The 19,502-nt window shown below is 42.7% G+C and overlaps 1 protein-coding gene across 1 annotated transcript; it reads left to right on the top strand.

Moving 5' to 3' along the window:
* Nucleotides 1–637: 637 nt before the first annotated feature.
* WNT9B (Wnt family member 9B) lies at nt 638–18,237 on the top strand. The gene is made up of 4 exons (XM_085316163.1): nt 638–726; nt 9,844–10,100; nt 15,835–16,100; nt 16,986–18,237. The coding sequence occupies exons 1-4, from the start codon at nt 638–640 to the stop codon at nt 17,460–17,462; spliced, it is 1,089 nt and encodes a 362-aa protein (XP_085172289.1). The 3' UTR covers nt 17,463–18,237.
* Nucleotides 18,238–19,502: the final 1,265 nt, after the last annotated feature.

Below are 19,502 nucleotides of genomic sequence, written 5' to 3' on the forward strand. Positions count from 1 at the left end.
GGATCCTTCCCACCAACATTTCTATGAGATGTTGCTTGTGCAATGCATATTTGGTTATAGGTGCCTGGGAGAAAGTGCTCCAGAGCATGTGTTTGGGTCTACCTGTTGTGTCTGTGACCATCAGTGCACCTGGCAACAAACTTCAGTGGAACCAGGAATGTGTTGGGTGAACATCAGGTGAAATAAGACACTCTCCCACTTCATATACCGTTATTATTGCACAGGATGCTGCCGAGCATCCTTGAGCTTGGTGTGGAGACTGCCAAGCCCCTGCCCACCTCCCGCAGGTACCAGGCAAGGAGACCGCTGCTGGACAGCTCGCAGGAAAGGAGGGACCTGGCCAGGCTCTGCCAGGCACCYCGTCCCCGAGGGCTACCGGAGCTCTGGGGACAACCCACAGTCCCGGGGCCGGGAGGAAGAGGGAGGAGAGAGTCTGTGGGGCGGCGGCCAGGGGGTCGGCAGGTCCCCTCGGAGCCCCGGGCTCCGCGGGCGGGCTCGGTGCCCGGCGGGACGGGACGAGACGGGACGGGACGGGACGGGACGGGACGGGAGGAGGGGGCCGCCCCGCCTCCCGCTTAAAGAGCCGCGGCGCCGGGCGGCCGCGCAGCGAGCTGCGGAGCGGCGCCGCGCCGGCACCATGCGCTCCACCGCCGCCCTCTGCCGCCTGCTGCCGCCGCTGCTGCTGCTGCTGCCGCCGCTGCCGCCGCCCGCCGCCGCCTACTTCGGGTCAGCGCCGCCCGCGGGGCTCGCCCCTAGCGCCGCCTCCGCGCCGCGCGGGGGCCGCCGAGGGCTGGGGGGAAGGCGCGGAGGCTCCGCGAGGGTGTCCGGTCCGTGAGCGCTCGGGGCACCCGAAGGCAGGAGGTCCCCAAGTCCGGCTGGTCGCCCACCTGCAGCGCACCCTGGTCCCCGCGCCGGTACCCGGAGTGGTGGGGCCCGCGGCGGGGCGTTTTGGGGAGAGAGATGGGAGGAAAGAGTTCTTTGGGAGGTTTGGAGAGGGGTGATGGTGCTGGGTGCTCCCAGGACACCCTCGCCGTGTACATAAGACACCCAGGGGAAGGAGCTGGAGGGACTGTCTGAGAGAGCAAGAGTGAGATGGAGAGCAAGGTGGAAGGCTGCTTTTAGGGTGGAGCAGTGGGGAGAAAAGCAGTGGCTTTCCTCATTCCTGGAACTGTGTTTCTGTTCAGGAGGTGAAATTAGCCCAGGGCAATTTCTGGCTTTGAAATCTGTCTCCAAACTGCTTCCCTGCAGGGAAGAAGGTGGGAGAAGAGGACTGGCAACGGGAAGCGAGGCTCAGCAGACAGGGTATGGATGACATGCAGGAGCTAAGGTGCTCCGCAGGGCTGGCAGATACTGTGGGCGCGTGCCTGGGCTCAATGAATTAAGGCTGATGCTTCAGCGCAAGATGCTCCTCAGGATCACCTGGGTGCCATTGTCACTAGGCACATGTCAGTCTCAGAGCTTCAACTTTCACCTCTCTTCCTTTCTTTGTATTTTGATATTTCTTGGGTTAAAGGAGAAGAGCTTTTAATAGAAAGTTTTTAGTAAGTTGAGTCCACATAGAATTTCCCCTGAAGAAGTGTTTTGTTTTTGGAGTAAGCTGCTTCACACACAGGTTTTCGGACTCTTATGGTAAGCAGAGCTGTGTGCATATACCATAGCGAGTGTTGGGAGATGCACAAATATTAATACATTCAAACTCACCGCTGTGTATGAGTGTAACATCAAAGGATCTCGGTCCCTCTCTGCTGATCTTCCCATTGCATGCAAGTCACTTCTTCCTACATTTACTTGCAAGTGTCTACTGGCTTGGCATCCTTATCTAGGACAGTATTTGCTATTTCATTTTTGCTCAAAAGTTTCCTTAGATCAGGTGGATTTTAAGTTTATTAATTATATTATTTTGTCTAACTCATACCTAAGTGCATGATGACAGGGAAAACTCTACCTTTCTTGCTGCTGGCTATGTGTAAAGCGTATAGGCATATTCTTTTTATGGAGTTAGGCTGCAGTGAGTGTGGTTCCAGTTATAGGGAACATGTGCACACACACAGTTGTAATAAGTGGAAGTGAATTTATCTGTACTTTCTTTTCAGATAACTAATGCAAAGCAATTACTGGCTATTGCTCAAGCTGGATTCAGTTGTTAAAGCAACCTGAATGATTATTCTTTGTGTAACAATGATCTTTTGGGTATGAGCTGCTTTCTAGTCATATGAAATATGTGTGAGCTGTCTTTTGATGATGTATATCTCAGAATTTGTGGCTGTGGTTTCACTTTTTTTGTGTTTCTTTTTTTTCTTGAGAGTTTTTGACACAGGCATGTTGTGAGTTCTCACCTTTTTGCTTTCGTCTATTACTTAAAAGTCACAAGCAGGAATACAAGACAGAAATGAAAGCCTAAGAACTGAACAAGAGGCATTTGTGTGGCTATCCTTAGAGACAGGACCTGAGCTCTTTGGGCTGTATATTGTGGGTTTGGTAAAGGTGAAATATTGCTGACTGACACTGGTGAAGAACATGCTACCTGCATTTGGTTCTGGTGGGAAAAGGTAAGGCAAGAAGCGTACAGGCTGGTCCAGCAAAAATGGCCGAAGAGTCTGGGAAAGAATGAAGATCATCTATAACTATACAGAGCAGAAGTCTTACTGGGGTGAACATAGCCTTGCAATGGAGAAATAATGGCAGCTGTGGGCAAATTTCAGAAGACCACGTTCCTTCAATATTGGCTTGTTTGGCTGCCAGTGCACTGGGTCAGTGCATTGGGTCTACTCGAGCTGACCTTGAGCTGCTTGAACTGCCAATGCTGCGCCCAGAAAGGAGTAAATCAAAGCTTGCTTTTAAATGCAATAAATAATGCATAAATAATGAATAGAAAATAAGCTCTGCTTGAACTGTGGTCCAGCTGTTGTTCAGGTTATCTTGGAATTGCCAGACTCATTAGATGCAGGAGTCCATGAGTGTCTGTCTCCCTTGCATACTTGCACCTCTGAACTTCCTTCATGCTTGTTTTGTTCTCACTTTGGCTAGTCTTCCCCCATGCTGTTGCCTCCTGTAAGGTGTTTCCTCCTTCTCCTCTTATCCATTCTTTTTCTTTCTGGATGTACAACTCCTGGAATGGATGGGCATCACCCTAGACCTCACTTAAAGCTGTCAGCAATCCATTGCTTGTGAAAAACGGTTAAGGAGGTGTTGGAGAGTAGAGAGCGCTTCACATCTAAGAGGGCAACAATTTCCCTCTCCCTAGAGCTACAGCAGATTTTTAGAAGAGATTCACTTCAGGCAGGTTGTTGTTGAGTAAGCACAGGTAATAAACTTTACTAATGCCTTCTGCTGGAGAGATCTCTAGGAGTGGGCTGTAGCACGTGTCATTCATTGGCTCATTTGGCTTATGCTCTATGGGCAGCAGGAGCTGCTGCAGCATTTCTTTTGAAGCATCCTGAGATACCTGTGGTAGGTACAGGAAGTGCCAGGCATCCCTGGAATTTCACATTATGTCCTGCCTTGATTCACAGCTCTTCTTAATGCATCCTAGGTGTGTACCCTGTAGGTATTGCTTTGTATGTGCCATCAAAGTCAGTGGTACAACTGTTGCTCCTTTACAKGAAGGAAAATTTTGACTCTTGGATTGCTTTGTGTTTGTTGACCCCTTAGAGAGTGACAGGAACATGTGACTTGCAAATCTATTAAGGCTTGGGCTGGCTTGTGTCAGGCATAGTTTAGAAAATAACATGTCAGATGACATATACATATAAATGTAAGTACCTTCAAAAAACCCTGTCCTCACCTCCTCAGTAACTTTCTAGAGATTTCAAATAAGCTTTTATCCAGCTAGTACAGTTACTTCTTCTTTGGTAACTATAATTGCAGTGTTTCTTTGTTGAATCTAATGTACCAAATCTACTAGGGACTGTCCAGCTCTGAATGCTCCTGGAAAAACATTAGCTTTGAACTGCACCTCTGACAGATAAACTAAATGTCCATATTAGTTACAGAGTTCCTAAGTGTTCCTCAAAGTACAGTATATTGGGACTGTTTGTTATAGGATCTTTTTTGCATTGTCAGTCAGACAAAATGCTGGAATATTAAAACRAGTATATTAGCAGAAAGAGCAGAAATGACAGGGAAAGGAAAGTTTCAACTAGTACTTGAAGAGATGGACTCCACTGTTTGGCACAGTGGAGAAGATGAGGGACTCCTGATGCAATGAATATTCAAAGGCTTTTCACAAATACGTTTTGATTATCTTTAGTTCCCAGATTCTTTTTAGTCACAACTTCTAAAAATTCACCAGTTTGTGTTGAGTGTTTCTTCTAGGGGACACTTCAAGGGATGCAGCCAGTTCAAAGCTAGGCTGAAAATCCTATCATCAGTGCAGTGACTGACCTGAGTGCTGGCTTGGGTAWGACTGTCAGCAGCATGGACTGCACTGCCCCTGAAATCAAGAACTACATAGATATGATTTCATGTGATGGAGTTAGATGGGGAAAGATTTAAACCAAGGATGTCCAGACTGTGGGGGCCTAAGGCAAGTAAGGAGAAAACACCCAGTACAGTTGAGTGACCCAATTCAAGTAGTGAATAGACACTAACCACGGCAGTTCCCAACTAGTTCCCACAGCTGGGGAGTTCCCACACCAGACTACATATCTCTCTTCCCAAAACAATCAGCTCTTCCTCTGTAAGATATTTATATGCTCTTCTCCATGGAGTTTCAGGTTTCTTTTTTATAAAAACAAGTCTACATCTAGACACATCATCTATTACTGTTCCCAAAGAGTTGTGGCAACAGAAAGAGGTTAAGGGCAGAAATGCCCAATGCCAAGGACTCCAAATCATAGCCTCAGGTGAATGTATAAATCTCACTTTAGTTTTTAATTCAAGCTCTTGTTCTTTGTGAGGAGCAAAAAGCTTGACAACAGGCTAGGAGAACAGCAGTTATATGAACATCTACCTGAAGATCTGAAATGAAACTCTGAGGGAGACAAATAAAAAAACCTTTGAGTGCAATAGTTTATCCCAAGATGCTGATTTCTGCCACCTTCTCTGTAGAGAACTGATGATACAGAGCACAGGAGACCAGCCCACTTGTACAAGCAGATACAGCATTGCTCTTGGCTATCCATTTGTTCATGGACAAGTACTGAGGATTAAATAGTGTTGCTTCTGAAAGGATTAGAACTGTTTGCCATAGAGCTGCTAGGGAGAGAGGATAGCTGAGGACCCTGCATTCACCTTAGTGGCTTTAATTTTTTCTGTCATTGTTGAGTATCCTCCTGGCCTTTCCTCTACGCTTGCCGCAACAGTCTGGGGTGTGTGGATATTTCTGTGGAACATGAAAGGCCTGTGAAATCAGATATGAAGTGCTGTTATGGCTCCCTTTGATTTGTCTCCTTTCTTGGGAGAAGGAGAAAAAGCATATTTTTAAGCGTTTTAAAGGCCTTTCAGATCCAGAGGACATTGGGCATTGCACAGGAACAGGCTCTCATTAAAAATCTCTTAAGCAGCTGGAATGTGGCTGGAAGGAGATTAAAGGAAAGTGATGAATTTAGCAAAGTGCTTAGGCAGAAAAGTAGAAATAAAAGTTTGAGATCCTTATTGYTTTTCCAGATTGTGAGCAGGTGTGCATTAATGCAAAGATTTTACCTTTTTTACTGTATGATCTGTAGATAATAAACTCTTAATCATCTAAAAATGATGTGCAGTTTGCCTGGCTGCAAATATCTGCATATTTTATATTCAATTTTGTAAGAATGCTGTTAATCTGTTTTTATATTTGTTTTACCTAATAAAATACAGTTATGTTTAATAAGGTCAGAGCCTGCAACCTTCTATTTGCACAAGTAAACTTCRCTATGCCTGTTAGGACTCTGAGAGTGGATTCTGCTGTGCCAGTGGTCAACTGTGTGAYCTTTGGCAATTGCTTTAATTTCTCTGTCTGCTTCTCTAAATTGAAATGAAAGTTCTGTGTTTTGGRTGTTGTGTCTGTGCACCAATCCTATGTAGTGAAGCCCAGTGTCTGTAGGAAACTCCAAGCATGGCACTGTTATTCTTTCTTGCTCACATTCAYGTGTTTTATATAACAAGTGTGTTAGTTCACATAAGGAAGACTTTTGGAGAAAGGTATACTCCAGAAAACTTTTGTCATATATCTTTGATTAAACAATTTATTGCTCATTGTGTTTACTACTCAATGCATTATTTCCATTTGGTTATTTCCATACTCCACTTTCGGAGGACAGACAAGTTACTTTCTGTGATTGAAAAAAAAAAAAGTTAAGAGTATACTACTGTTGCAACTTCAGAAATTCACAAATGATGAACTGAAATGTTAAGAAATAACCTTGCTTATCTGTGCAGGATGCTGCATTACTTCTGTAGGAATTTAAACTAATGCTGGGTCCAATTATAGAAAGCGTTTTTTCCCACAGGGCTTTTGCTTTGCGTCATGTAAAAGATAAATTATACTTGGTATAATTCACATCCTTGGTCTATTTGCTCTGTGTGTGGTCCCAGGCTGTATTTGCTGTGCACTATTCAGATTGCTCTGAAAATGAAATTAAAAGTTTCAAAGGATGTTTTTATAGTGTCTGTAACTATCCTACTCGGGTTTTTCACAGATATTAATATCTAGCGTCCCTCAGGTTCTGGAGAATAGTAATACCACCTTYTCCCAAATCTCTCTGGCCTCCTATAATGCAGGTTATAGGACATCTTTGAAATAATCCCTGTCTGAGATTGGAAGAATACCTGTACTGGGTCAGACCAAGGATTCTCTTAGCCTCATGGCTTGGTTTCAACATTGGACAATAAYAAGCATGAAGGGAAAAGTATCAAAGGGAACTAGCAGATAGTGTTGTTTTCTCAAAGTATTCTCCAGCTTCTGACAGTCTGCACCTCAAGGATTTCCTGTGTCAAAGAAAGTATTTTTGTGTTTAATGGTCCCTTACAAATTTTTCTTCCATGACTCTGTAGGAACACATATACACTTTTAGCATCCCTAGTGTCCTGCAGTAAGAAGGGCTGCAGTTTACCTGCAAACTATGTACCTCCTTTCATTTATTTTTAATCTACTGATTAATAACTTCACAGAATTCCTCCTAGTTTTTGCATATAGGAGACAGTAATAGTCTTTCCTTACTCACTTGTAGGCCAGACATGATTTTACAAACCTCTCTTCTCCTAGTATCCTTTTTTTCTCCAGGTGGAAAATATGAAGCATGTTCAGTCCATCCAGTTGCTCTTCTTACAGGAACTGTTCCACCTATCTGGAAATCTATTAACTCTGGAAGTCCAAGTAGACTATAGCATCTGGATCATCCTCGTTTAGTCAATGACTCTTTCAAAGACCTCTAATAGCTTTATGAGGCATGACTTCTCTCTACAGAAGCTGTGTTGACTCTTCTCCACTATTTCGTATTTAACCTATGTACACTAATTCTATTATATTCTTAGGGTTTCCACCAACTCACCTGATACAGCTCTCCCCTATGCTCTGTAGATCCTCACATCTCTTACAAAAATTTGAAGATCCATTTCCTACCTTTTGTACTCATGCACTTTTAAATAATAGGTTACACACTACAATATTTTCCTTTTTGCGTCAGCATTCTGATATGACTATCATGTCCAATGAGCTGTATAAGAACATAGAGTTGGCTTTAAAATTGCCATATGAGAAAATTCACTATAGCCCCTTACAAACTTAAGGGGGCTTAATAACCCTCAATTAAATGGTATCTGTTTCAGGTCTGATATTCTGGGTTTAGTTTCCATCCTACAGATTTTACTTTGCCCTTTACCAAGATATTGAAGAAGTGTCAACCATATCTCTTCCCTGCGAGAAGGGATTCATGGTTTTTAGGCCACTCTCCTTGCTCCATGGAACCAGCATTTACAATGACAAGAAGAAAAAGTGAGCAATTAATTCTGCTGCTTTCTACTTCATTTGCAATTGAGAGAGTGCTATGGATGGGCTTTGCTGCCACATCCACCATGCCTCTACAGTGTATCTCCTGCTTCTTGTGAAGCCACTGTGAAAAGAGAAGGGCTCTGAGCTGATTTCATCTTTTGTAGGAAGGAGATGACTAGTCCAAACAGGCAGAGAAGCTACTCCTCCTGTCTCAAAAACATCTGACAAGGCATGAATGCTGTCATGCCTGGACAGCCTGGCCAGGAGTCCAGCCTCCAGCTGGAGCAGAGGGCACTAAAATGAAGATGGAAACTTGGCAGGAGTGGAGTTCTTTGTTTTGAGAAGGATTTGTCAAGGGTTACGATGTTTGACATGAATGGTCTATTGGTATGTGGACAATCAGTAGCTTGATCTATAGGAGACTGGTAAGATCACATATGTGTTTTTCCAGTAGTGAGCAATTTCAGTGTCCTTACATGAAGCTCTGGATTTGTCTTTCCAGTGCAGGTTCTCTCTCTCTTTTTTTTTTTTTTTTTTTTTTTTATCATTGTCGCATGAACTTGGGAAGCTTTGCTGCATGGGAACACCAATAACACATGACAAATGGCAAATAATCATCTAACTTGTTGATGAGTGACCTTTCTTGGGATGTGTGACTGCTGGATTGCAGTTATTATGCAAAGCCTAGGTCTCCTACTTTCTGGGCAAATGGTCTCCTCCAATTACTGTAATGGTGGCACACCTCTTCCTAAACCTTGTACTCTCCCAGTGACTCTGCAGTGAGTCTGAACATCTCTAATAGATCAGACTTTTCTTGACATCTAAATCCTTYCCTGTCCATCTTGAGCCGGCACTGGATTTGACTTTTCTTGGTCTTACCTTTAACATGCTTCAGATGTGCTTATGCACCCAGGGAAATCTAACTCTGATGGAAGAATAGGTTGATTTTTAAGCACCACAGTGGGTTAGGCAAACCTGTCAAAGCTTGTTCATCATGTGCAAGTCTTGCTCACTTTGATCAATCTTGTKTTCCTCACTGCAGTCCCTCCAGCTCAGGACTGCCATGTTCCTTGTGTGCCAGGTGCTGCTGCTGTGTGTGAGCAGTGTTTGCTGTCAGACAGTGCTTTAGACTATGCAGTCTGAGTTGCTCTYTGAAACTCAGTCATCTCAAGTGCATTAATCTTAATTTATTGGATTGAACCTGACCCCAGGTATTTCTGTTTTGGTTTCCAGTAACATATGTTTATGCATCAACTTACGAACCTAGTGTATTGTTTAACAAGTATTAGTGCCTAACTTGGTTTGTTCAAGGACCCAGCTGGGTAGGGAAGCTAGTGGAGATTCGTTACACCAGTGGTGGGGTGGCAGCAGCTATATGCTTTTTGAAGACATGGCTTACAGATTGATCCTATATATCCCTCTCATGTTTAACACATGGCTTTCACTGGAACATCTCATCTTTCTGTCCCCTAGTTCAGCAGTAACAATAGGATTAAGAGATTCTTCCTATCCACTTAGTTTCTAAAGTTTAATATTTGTTGCATTCCGTGATGATTTCTTGGTTCATTAACAGGTTTCTGGATGACTTCCGTGTGTTAGTTAATCCCATGGCCACTTGTTGTGTGCCATTACAGATGTGTGAGTGCACCCATGTGGAAGTTGTAGGCTACTGTGAGAATGAATGCAGAAGTGCTGTGAGGTGTTAAATGGAGCTGAGCCCAGTTGAGTGAGCTCACTACTGGTTTCACTCTCTATGGTGGAGATCAGATACTAGATCTAATCAAGCTGTACTGACTAGTCTTCTGAGCTGATAAAGTACCCCAGCCAGCAGCGTTCTGATTATCTTTTATCCTTCCCTCTGATTTTCTCTTTTTGCTTCCATGACTGCCATTTTCCCTGACTATTTCCCTTTGCTGTCTGTTTTTTTTTTTCAGTTTGACTGGGAAAGAAGCTCTGACCCACTTCCCTTCTCTGGGCTCCTCGGCAAACTCAGCCCAAGGGAAAGTTCATGTGAAACAGTGTGACCTGCTGAAGCTGTCCCGCAAGCAGAAGAGGCTTTGCCGGAGAGAGCCTGGCTTGGCAGAGACCCTGCGGGATGCCATCCGGCTTGGCATCATGGAGTGCCAGTATCAGTTTCACAGCGAGCGCTGGAACTGCAGCCTGGAAGGACGGACTAGTCTGCTGAAGCGAGGTACAAGGTAGTCTTTTGTTTGTGGTATCAAACCTCACTTGGTGCTAGAGCTCCTGGATATGATGTCTCTCAGGCAGCTAGGACATGGGGCAATAACTGGTGAGTGTAGAGATCCTGTATCTCCTAGGAATAGGAGCTGGGAATAGGAGTGTGATATGGGCGCTTTTACTGCAGAATATAAAAGAAGTGCCTTATCCTCATTTTTGCTGTATGATTTGTCACTGATTGAAAAGGAGAAGGAGTTCACACCATTGGCTTGTGAATTTTTGTCTGAGACCAGAGTTTCCTAAGCTGACCATCTTTCTTGGTTGGCACTCAGGGATGATGCTGTGGAAAGTAAGGGTTAGTGTCCTATTTCAAGGGACAATTTAAGRAAAGACTTTTTTCAGCCCTTTAGATATCTTCAGGTGTAAATCTCTGTTGTTCTCAAACATGGGATTTAATCCTAATTTACTGTTTAAAAAACCTGTTTATCAGCTATAAGGCATTTCAGTGCKTGTTTACAGCATCTCGTAAGACTTTCACATACACTTGGAATTCTCACAGAAGTTCAGTTGTAGTTGACAAAGTAGTCCCTGGTCTTCTGTTTCACAGAATGCTTTACAAGAACACAATAAAGAATACAAATTCTGTATTTGAGTTAGCTGGGAGAATAATAAATTCCTTAAATTAAAAGAAGTTGAAAAAAATAGAATGAAGATAGACCCTGAGACTAGTTTCTTGATACAAGCTCCTAGAGCAGGCACATATACTCTGCTGAACCTGTCTTCATTCAAGTGACTAGCCCTTTAATGAACTTCAGTCTTGAAATAATTTTTAATTATCTAAAAAGTTAATGTCTTTTAAAAGAAAGAAGTTGAATGAGCCAATATTAACTTTGATGAAATTAAAATGTTAATTTTTTAGCATTGGAATTGAAACATTTTAACATTTCAATTAGGAAGTATCAAATTTTATTAAACTAAAATTGTATTAATATTTTAGAAAGCACCATATATCAGATCTATATATAAAAATATATACGTATACTTATATATACAAGTCAGATTGCATCATTTTAAGACTTTCGTGAATTTTCTAGTAAACTATGCAAGAAATTATTTGTGAACATTTTGAGTGACTTTCTGACATCTCTACCTTCATCAACCAACCTCAAAGAACTTGAAAATGACAATTGAGTAATCCTCATCTTCAAATAGCAGGAAAACATTTAATTATCTCATTGTGGCATGCCTCAACGTTTCCATGGGCTCCAGACTGATGAAATAAAATATCACCTGTAATTCAAAACCTGTTTTGGCAGATGAGGAAAAGTGTTTGAAAACTTTTATTACACAATCTTCAAGATCAAATGATGATTTAATATAGCTAAGTATGCTACATGCATCTCCTGTATGAGAGGACAATTGGCTGGAAGCAATTATTAATTCTCATTTTTCTTTAACTTGCAAATGCGTTAATTTATTTCACAAAGAGCTTCACTTTTGATCTGTTTCTTGCATACTCCTGATATAGGTTTGTTGCTACCTTGGAAATTGTCAGTGAGATAATGGATTGTTCTACCCAAATAGTGCTGAAGAGTTCCAGAAATGGTTAAACCCTTTGATACTGCTRTGGTTGTAGACGAATTGTAGAGAAAAATGCACACCTTTCAACAAAGTCTTTTAATGGTTTTATCAGTGTAAGAGGGGAAAAAAAGATCATGTCCCAGTAAGATGCTTCATTTTTGCAATTGATAAAAAGCCGCGTTCAATTTGTAGTCACAACCAAAATACTTCTGTGGCTAGCCTGGGATCACAGATGCTTTTCCTGCTTTTACAGATGTCACCTTCTCATTTTGCGTATTTACATAATTTTAGTAACAAAAGAAATGTCAAGGGCTTTCCGGTTTTTGAAATGGCAGATTTAATTTCACAGTCTACTCCATTTGTTGTTTTACATTGACACTCCTCTGGACACAACTGGGAAACTCCTTTTGCTTAACCTACAATCTTTCCATGACTATTACAGCCACTTATGGTGGTTATCACTTTTCACTGATCCATGCAAAATCTCTCTGCGTTCCCTTTCCACTTCTCCTTTAAAAAAATCCRTAAAAGCAGATTTAAAATGATTCTGGAAAGACATTTCAAGCCATCTTATTGCATTGTGACAGTTGATATCTTTTTCATATAAAGCTTATAAAGCTGTGATCTTCCTCTGGTTTTCGAAGTGTGGCGTAAATGCAGTCAGCTGCTGCTGGAGTAAGCCATATTTCATCTCAAACAACACGGTGATTTGGGAAAAATAAATATCTATAGCAAAGACAGCTCAGATCCAGCCAGTGAGAAAAGTCCTTCTTGAGAAATGAGTACTCCTTAGTCCTTTCCTCCCTCCTTTAATTTCTTTGCTTCACATTGGTCAGATTCTTTGATCTTCAAGTAGTGGTTTCATTGATTCTGTGAGGAATCTGGGAATGGAACAGCACAGGAGCAGTTGCTCAGAGAGGCTGTGGAATCTCCATCTTTGGAGTTTTTCAGAACTCAGTTGGACCAAGCCCTGAACAACTTGATCTAGCTTTAGAGTTAGCCTTGCTTTGAGCAGGAGGTTGGACTAGAGACCTCCAGAAGTCCTTCCAACCTACATCTTTCTACAGTTCTATAACTTTCCAGTCTACTTTTTTTTGTGGAGAGAAGGCTCTTCCTCTTGTTCTGAAATGCTCCCACTATCTTTATTATAACCTTGAAAATTGTTTGGCTTTGACCATCTTTCCTTTGGCAGAATTGCCATATGGCTAAACTCCTCCTATTACAGTTTTCTTTGTGGTCTAGAGCACATCACACCACAGAACAGTGTCTTTCCATAACAGAAAACGTCGTTCTGTATTTATAGGCTGCTGAGCTACAGGAATAATTCCAGAGGAGGAGTCCTACCAGGAGGAGCTGGCTTGCTTCAGCATCTTGAAATTCAACTTTGCACTGGATGTTTACAATCAAACTTACAAAACAAGATGCCCAGCAAAAATGTCAATATTCAGATGTTTCCCTATGTGCTAAGTGTTTAAGATTTCATGGTGTTTGCTAGCAACCTGGTCAATGGTTCAGGAGAGTGATTCAGGTCTAAGACAGACCCTGAAAGCCTGGACATCGGAATTGCCCTCCAGGCTGCACTGGCTATGGTGACAAGAGCTTCATTGACATAGGGGGAGGGCAGATGCTTGCACRCATGGAGAAACCTCCATTCAGATCTTCTCGAGAACATGTTAGTTGGAGCTGAATCTCACTCATTTGTGCTGTGATCTACTGAAAATACAACTTAAATAGATGCTCTATTGTTCATTATTACTCTGCAAGGGCTTAAGGGCCACTCAGCTTTCTCTTTACACATGTGACTTGTAATTTAAACAATTAACCAAGAATCAAACCCTTATTACAAAGTAGGGGGAACATTTTAGACTTTTCAGACAAACATCTGGCATTCTGGTGATACTGAACCTTTGCCTTTAAAGGAGGTGGGAGTGGCTGAAGAAGGGGCAGATTTGAAAGTATGCTTGTTATCTTCAGTTACTGCTGTCTGCAATGGCCTGACCACAGGCAATGGTCTCTGATTTCAAGAGGGCTGAAATCTGGCCAGGGCTGACATGGAGTACCACAGAAGAAACCAAACCACCACTGCGTAGAAATAGCAGGAGTAGTGTGGTATTCCACAAAGTCAGATTTAGCAGGGTATGTGGAGCTGACTGGTACTGTTAGCTTTATATGGTATGGGAGAGTGTTTTTAAAATACTCTCTCCTCTTCTGGTGTCAATGCATCAGATAAGATACTAGGAATCTGGTAAGCAATTGGAGATTAGCTACTAGAATGATTTATCAGACATAGGATCTCAAATTTATCTTACCCTTTGTTAACTACTTCTTGTGGGTAAGCCCTTGTGGGCTTTCAAACAAGCCAGTGTTTGAAAATATGTGAGCATCACGTTGCTATCAGTAATCAGTGCTGACTCTGTCCCGTAACAGCTTTTCCATAACTTTAGGTGATACTCTTCCAGTACCCTGAGATTTGTTACAGAATACCATCAAGCAGAGTGCTTASTTGCAAGTTACTTGCCCTGACAGTAAAACAACAAGACTAGTGAAGTAGCAGGTAGTTTGACTGAACTCCTTGACTCCCTCTGCATTGTTATTGGCTCTTTCATTTATGTCCATACTGTTGCTAGTTCTTTCGTATAAAATTTAGGAATTCCGGGAAGTTTATATGAAGAATATCTTGATATTCTTCAAGAATAAGTCTCATGTGGCCTCTCCATTGTGGGGTCGTGATCAATCATTTTTTCCTTCTTACTGATAATTATCTGAAGAGCTCTTTGTCCTGCTCTCTGGTCAGATTTATGGTGACCTCACCAGGATCTCAGCACTTTGTCATCTGATTTGTAAGACAGCTGAATGGGAATTCTTTGAGGGACTAGAGTCATGGAAAGATTTGAGGTTGAACTGGATGGTCCAGAGGTCCCCTCCAACATCTGCTCAAAGCAGGCCTAACTGCAAGACTAGATCAGGTTCTCTCATTCTTTTATTGTTTTGAGAAACAGATCTGTTTCCTTCCAGTGTGGCAGGAAAYGCACAAGTGCTCTGTTTTTCATAAACTAGATTTTTTTGGTCTTTTTTTGGGGGGCCAGTCTTATCAAGTCCTGCACTCTGATCACAGTCACCTGTCTTCCACTTTCTTGCTCTAATTCCTAAATAGTGGTCTTCGCACACAGTTTTCCATTAAGAGTTTTGATTTCTGCAGGTAAACCCTGAAGGAAATATTAAGATCTTCTGCTGCATTATATTGGAGAGGAACATAATCATAAAAACAAAATATTATTTGGATTAGGTCAAGTTTGTGTCAGTTCTTGTTCTAGAACTTCTGTGGAGCTCATGGGAGTCATATTTGGGAGTATCATGTGTCCATTCCTATCTAAGCCCATGTCTTCGAACCGAATTTCTTTTCAGACACTGTGCTTTCTGTGCTGGTTGAAATGTCATGGTCATGTCATGGTCATGTACATCAGGGCAAATATAGCCCAGCTGGGAAGCCTGTTTTAAAAAGGAGACCAGATTCAGAAAGCATCAGCACAATCACTGGGAGTACATACTTTTGAGAGAAGCTGTGAAGTCCACTGATATAAAAGAGAATTATTCTCCTTGCCCAGGCTGTTCTTTAACGTGGAACCTTTCTCAATCAAAGTACATTTGATCTTTCCATAGGAAATACTACTATGTTGACACAGTCTCAATTAAAAATGTTTTGAGATAAGGGGTCAGGGGATTTAGTATTTTTTCATTCTCTAATAAATCTTAATCCACAACATAGTTTCAGTGACTGCATTTACCTGCACATATCAGCTGTGTGGTGAGGATGGTGGCAAATGGAGTACCATGACTCCGTCATTTTGTGTAGTTTGATGTTTTCCCAGGAGTATTTCACTRTTGGCACCCATCCCTTGCTTTCTGAGTGGTCTTCTGTCTCAGTACTGAATCAGCCACAGCCACCAGGTGAGACTAGGGAGTTAATACACAATTACTTCAAACCTGAACTTCAGTTTCACTGCTAGGAATGGTGTACAGGTAATGGAAGGGTTTTGTCTCTTTTTGTTTCTAAGTATTATGCTTGATTTTAATTCATGGCTAGAGTGAGGAGAGCTAGTGAGGCAGATGAAAACTATGTTTTGCCTTTCCTGCTCTTACCCTCTTCTAATACTTCTCCTGTGTAGGTTTTAAGGAAACTGCTTTCCTCTATGCAGTGTCCTCTGCAGCTCTTACCCACTCCTTAGCCAGAGCATGCAGTGCTGGGCGCATGGAGCGCTGCACTTGTGATGACTCCCCAGACCTGGAGAACCGCAAGGCTTGGCAATGGGGTGTTTGTGGAGACAACCTCAAATACAGCACCAAGTTCCTGAAAAAATTCTTGGGTCAGAAGAGGATTGGAAAAGACCTGCGGGCCAAGGTGGACATCCACAACACCAATGTTGGCATCAAGGTGAGGACCCACAGCAGCATGCCCCAAAAGAAATTAAGGCTCAATGCAAGTTTCCCAACCCATCCTCRGCTTAGGCTGTCCGTGAGAGGGTTATCTGGGTTATTCACTGTCCTGACCTGTTTACCTGTGTATTCTGGGCCTTATGGTACCRAGAGCTCCCTGGAAAGTCTCCTGAATTCTAGTGTGAGGATTTGCATGTTTGGAGTGGAAGAATAACAGTCTAGATCCTCTGCAGTTGTCACAGGCTGAGTGACAACAATGTGAAGCGCAATAACAGCTGCAAACTCTCTGGCTAAAATACTCCATGGGTTATGCCATAGCCACAGGGAGTTTTGAGTACAGCTAGAGCTTCAAAGCTGGTTCAAACTGTGAAACAGATTGAGGGCTGACACTTGACTTCACTTCTGGGTCTGTGGTGACTTGTTGTGTTCTTTGGTACTAGTCATGTCACAAACTTGGTCAAGCAATCAAGCAATTTGGCCTATATGTTATGGACGACTGACATCAGTTTTTCCATTTATTGAACCTAATTTCTTGTGATTAAAGCACTGTCTTGATTTGAAGACATCAAAAAAGGGAAAGCAGCATGCTGAAGATGCGTGATTTCATGGTTAACTATTCTTGATGTTCCAAATATGTGCTTAGTAAGAATTTGGCTGGCCTCATTGTTCAGCCATTTGTCTATGTTTGAGCTTTTTGGTCTTTAGCTCTCCAGTTAACTCTGTAGCTGCTCATGTGTGTTTTTTAGTTTTGCACAGAAAAAATAGGAATAATGTCAACAAAACTGAAGTAATTCTGGGCTGCCTGGAATCTGAGCTGTTAGCTGTACCCAGAACTATCTCACAGTCCTGGCAGATAATCGTTACCACTTCTTTTCCTCATTAGGCTGTAAAGAATGGTCTCAAAACTACGTGCAAATGTCATGGTGTCTCCGGCTCATGTGCTGTCAGGACGTGYTGGAAACAGCTTTCGCCATTTCACGAGATTGGACGACTGCTGAAGCTGCGCTACGATGATGCTGTCAAGGTCTTCAGCACCAGCAATGATGCAGTGGGACACTCGGAGCTGGCTGGCCCCCACAGACACAGCCATTCCCCCAAGCATCCTGCTTCACCCCGTTCCACTGACCTGGTGTATGTGGAAGACTCCCCCAGTTTCTGTCGGCCCAGCAAATACTCCCTGGGAACTGCTGGGAGGACATGCTCTCGGGAGGGCAACTGTGACAGCATGTGTTGTGGACGAGGTTATAACACCCAGAGCCGGCTAGTTACCTTTTCTTGCCACTGTCAGGTGCAGTGGTGTTGTTACGTTGAATGCCAACAGTGCATGCAGGAAGAGGTGGTCTACAGCTGCAAGCAGTAGCTAGTGGGTCAGGACAAGTCCTAGAGTGATAGAAAGCAGTAAGGAGAGAGGGATGTGATTCTTCACTGTGGGGTAAAGGCAAAGGCAAGAACCACAGTGTCCAGTGCTCCTATTATCTCAATGTTGAGATCCTCTGACCTGAGGAGAGCCCCTGTATGAGGGGTGAAAATCAGAGGTTTTGTCAGGTAATARATCAAGAAGAAGGGAGAGGGAATGGGGGTAACGTGGGGACAGCAGAAACACTGAAGCAGTCAAAATGTTTTTTGAGTTAAACCTTATACTCTCATCTGCAAGAATATCCCTCTCCCCCATCCTTCACTTGCACTTACATAAATATCTTGGGGTGGTAACACTAAACTACTGAGGACTTGGGCCCTAGTCGTGGAGCGAAGAGGGAAAAAAAAGGACTGGGGAGACAACCAGCTGGACTGTATCCTGATGTAGCAAGGACGGGCATGTTCCTGCACCAAGGCAAAATGACTGGCAGTAGGGGATTTTAAACRCTGTTCTCTGGGAGATGGTTGAATCCTCTCTACTCTGAACTCAAAGACACACTATTGAATAGCTTCATTTTGATGTAAGATTTGTGTCTCAGGAATATTGTTTGAAAAACAAATGGAGCTCTTTCTTGTCATCTCTCAGACCTAAACTTTGAATGTTACACTCCAAGTGCATTCTAAACATGTTTTAACTTTGCTATCCACAAGACACCTGGAATTCTCTCAATTACAGTGGGTTGATCACAGGTAGTTCAGCTGAAGTCTGTGAAGTTACCCTTCGCAGCGTACTGTGTTGCAGGGGAGCTCTTTTACGGTGGTAAATCCAGGGTGATGCTAATTATCCATGTTTTTCCTTCCAATCAAAATTTTAATTACCTTTTCTTTTCTGTGTACYAGTGAGTGCCCCAGTGCTCAATGTGCATCGCATCACACTGTTCTGCCCAGTACTAACGTTAGAAAAAATTTTTGAAAGGGATTTAGGAACCAAAGTAACTGGACTGTCTAAAAAATTTGAAAGTTGCTAGTGACAGTCTCTGTGCTGGCAAGTTAGATATATCTAGACAATGCAGACATCTGTCAGGAGAAAAGGGGGCCTGGGGGAAAGAGCTTAGCCTGTTGCAGAGTTGTGCTCCCCTGACTTTTAGCCATGTATCTGGAGTTAACTGTAAGTTGAGCACAACAGAAACAGACTATTATTTTTTTTGGTCAGGTCTTAAAGAGTAGCCTTGGGAGGGGCTGTGAAGCAGTCCCTGCCCTGGCCACCATGTACACGCAGAGGTGTATGACAACCTGTCTGGGTGTTGAGATGTATTACACTGCTTGGCAGTGTCTTTGCCTGCTGCAGGGCACTTTCTGGTTGATCCTGCAGCAGCAGTTAGAGGTTCCCTGTTTATACTGTGAGGGCAGCTTTGGTGAGCCCTGAGAAAAAAAAGCTGCTGTATATTTTCAGTCTTGGTAATGGCTATAAACTAGCAAGAAGAATGCTGATGTRCATGGATTGGCTAGCACTAGAATTGATATTTAAAACCCTCAACTTCAGAGCAAAATTCATTGGCAATATAATGGATAAAGACATGGGTTTAGGTTCTTTGAATGAACTGTGGCGTGATCGGAATTAGACAGTGTTTCAATGTGATTKAGTTCCCCTAACAAGCAGTGAGATCTTGTCTATGCACTCCAGTTCTTCTGTGTGGATGTTCTGAAGTGAGGCAGCTTGTATCTACATTTCTGTATGCTTTTAGCACTTACTTTGCAGTGATGTTCTCAAACTCTCTTTATCTTGACCTTGTTGTCCATTTGCTCTTCACAGCTACTTTTGATGTCTGCTTCGTAAAAGGGTGGCAGAGAAGTGGCRGAGAGCAGAGCTATCCGATAACTGGCTGTTCAGAAGACAGTAACACCTTCTCTTTGGCTATCTACAGGTCTCTTAATGGGCTCAGTCCTTTTTATCCCTTGTTCTGGCTCAAGCTGACTTGAACTGAATTAAAGTATTTATGACAGATAAATTAGTGCAAATTGGGTTAAATGRCCTTACTTTATT

The sequence above is a fragment of the Rhea americana genome, unplaced genomic scaffold (genome assembly GCF_003343005.1).
Source record: "Rhea americana isolate MKP2758 unplaced genomic scaffold, rheAme1 scaffold_453, whole genome shotgun sequence".
Lineage (NCBI taxonomy): Eukaryota > Metazoa > Chordata > Aves > Rheiformes > Rheidae > Rhea > Rhea americana.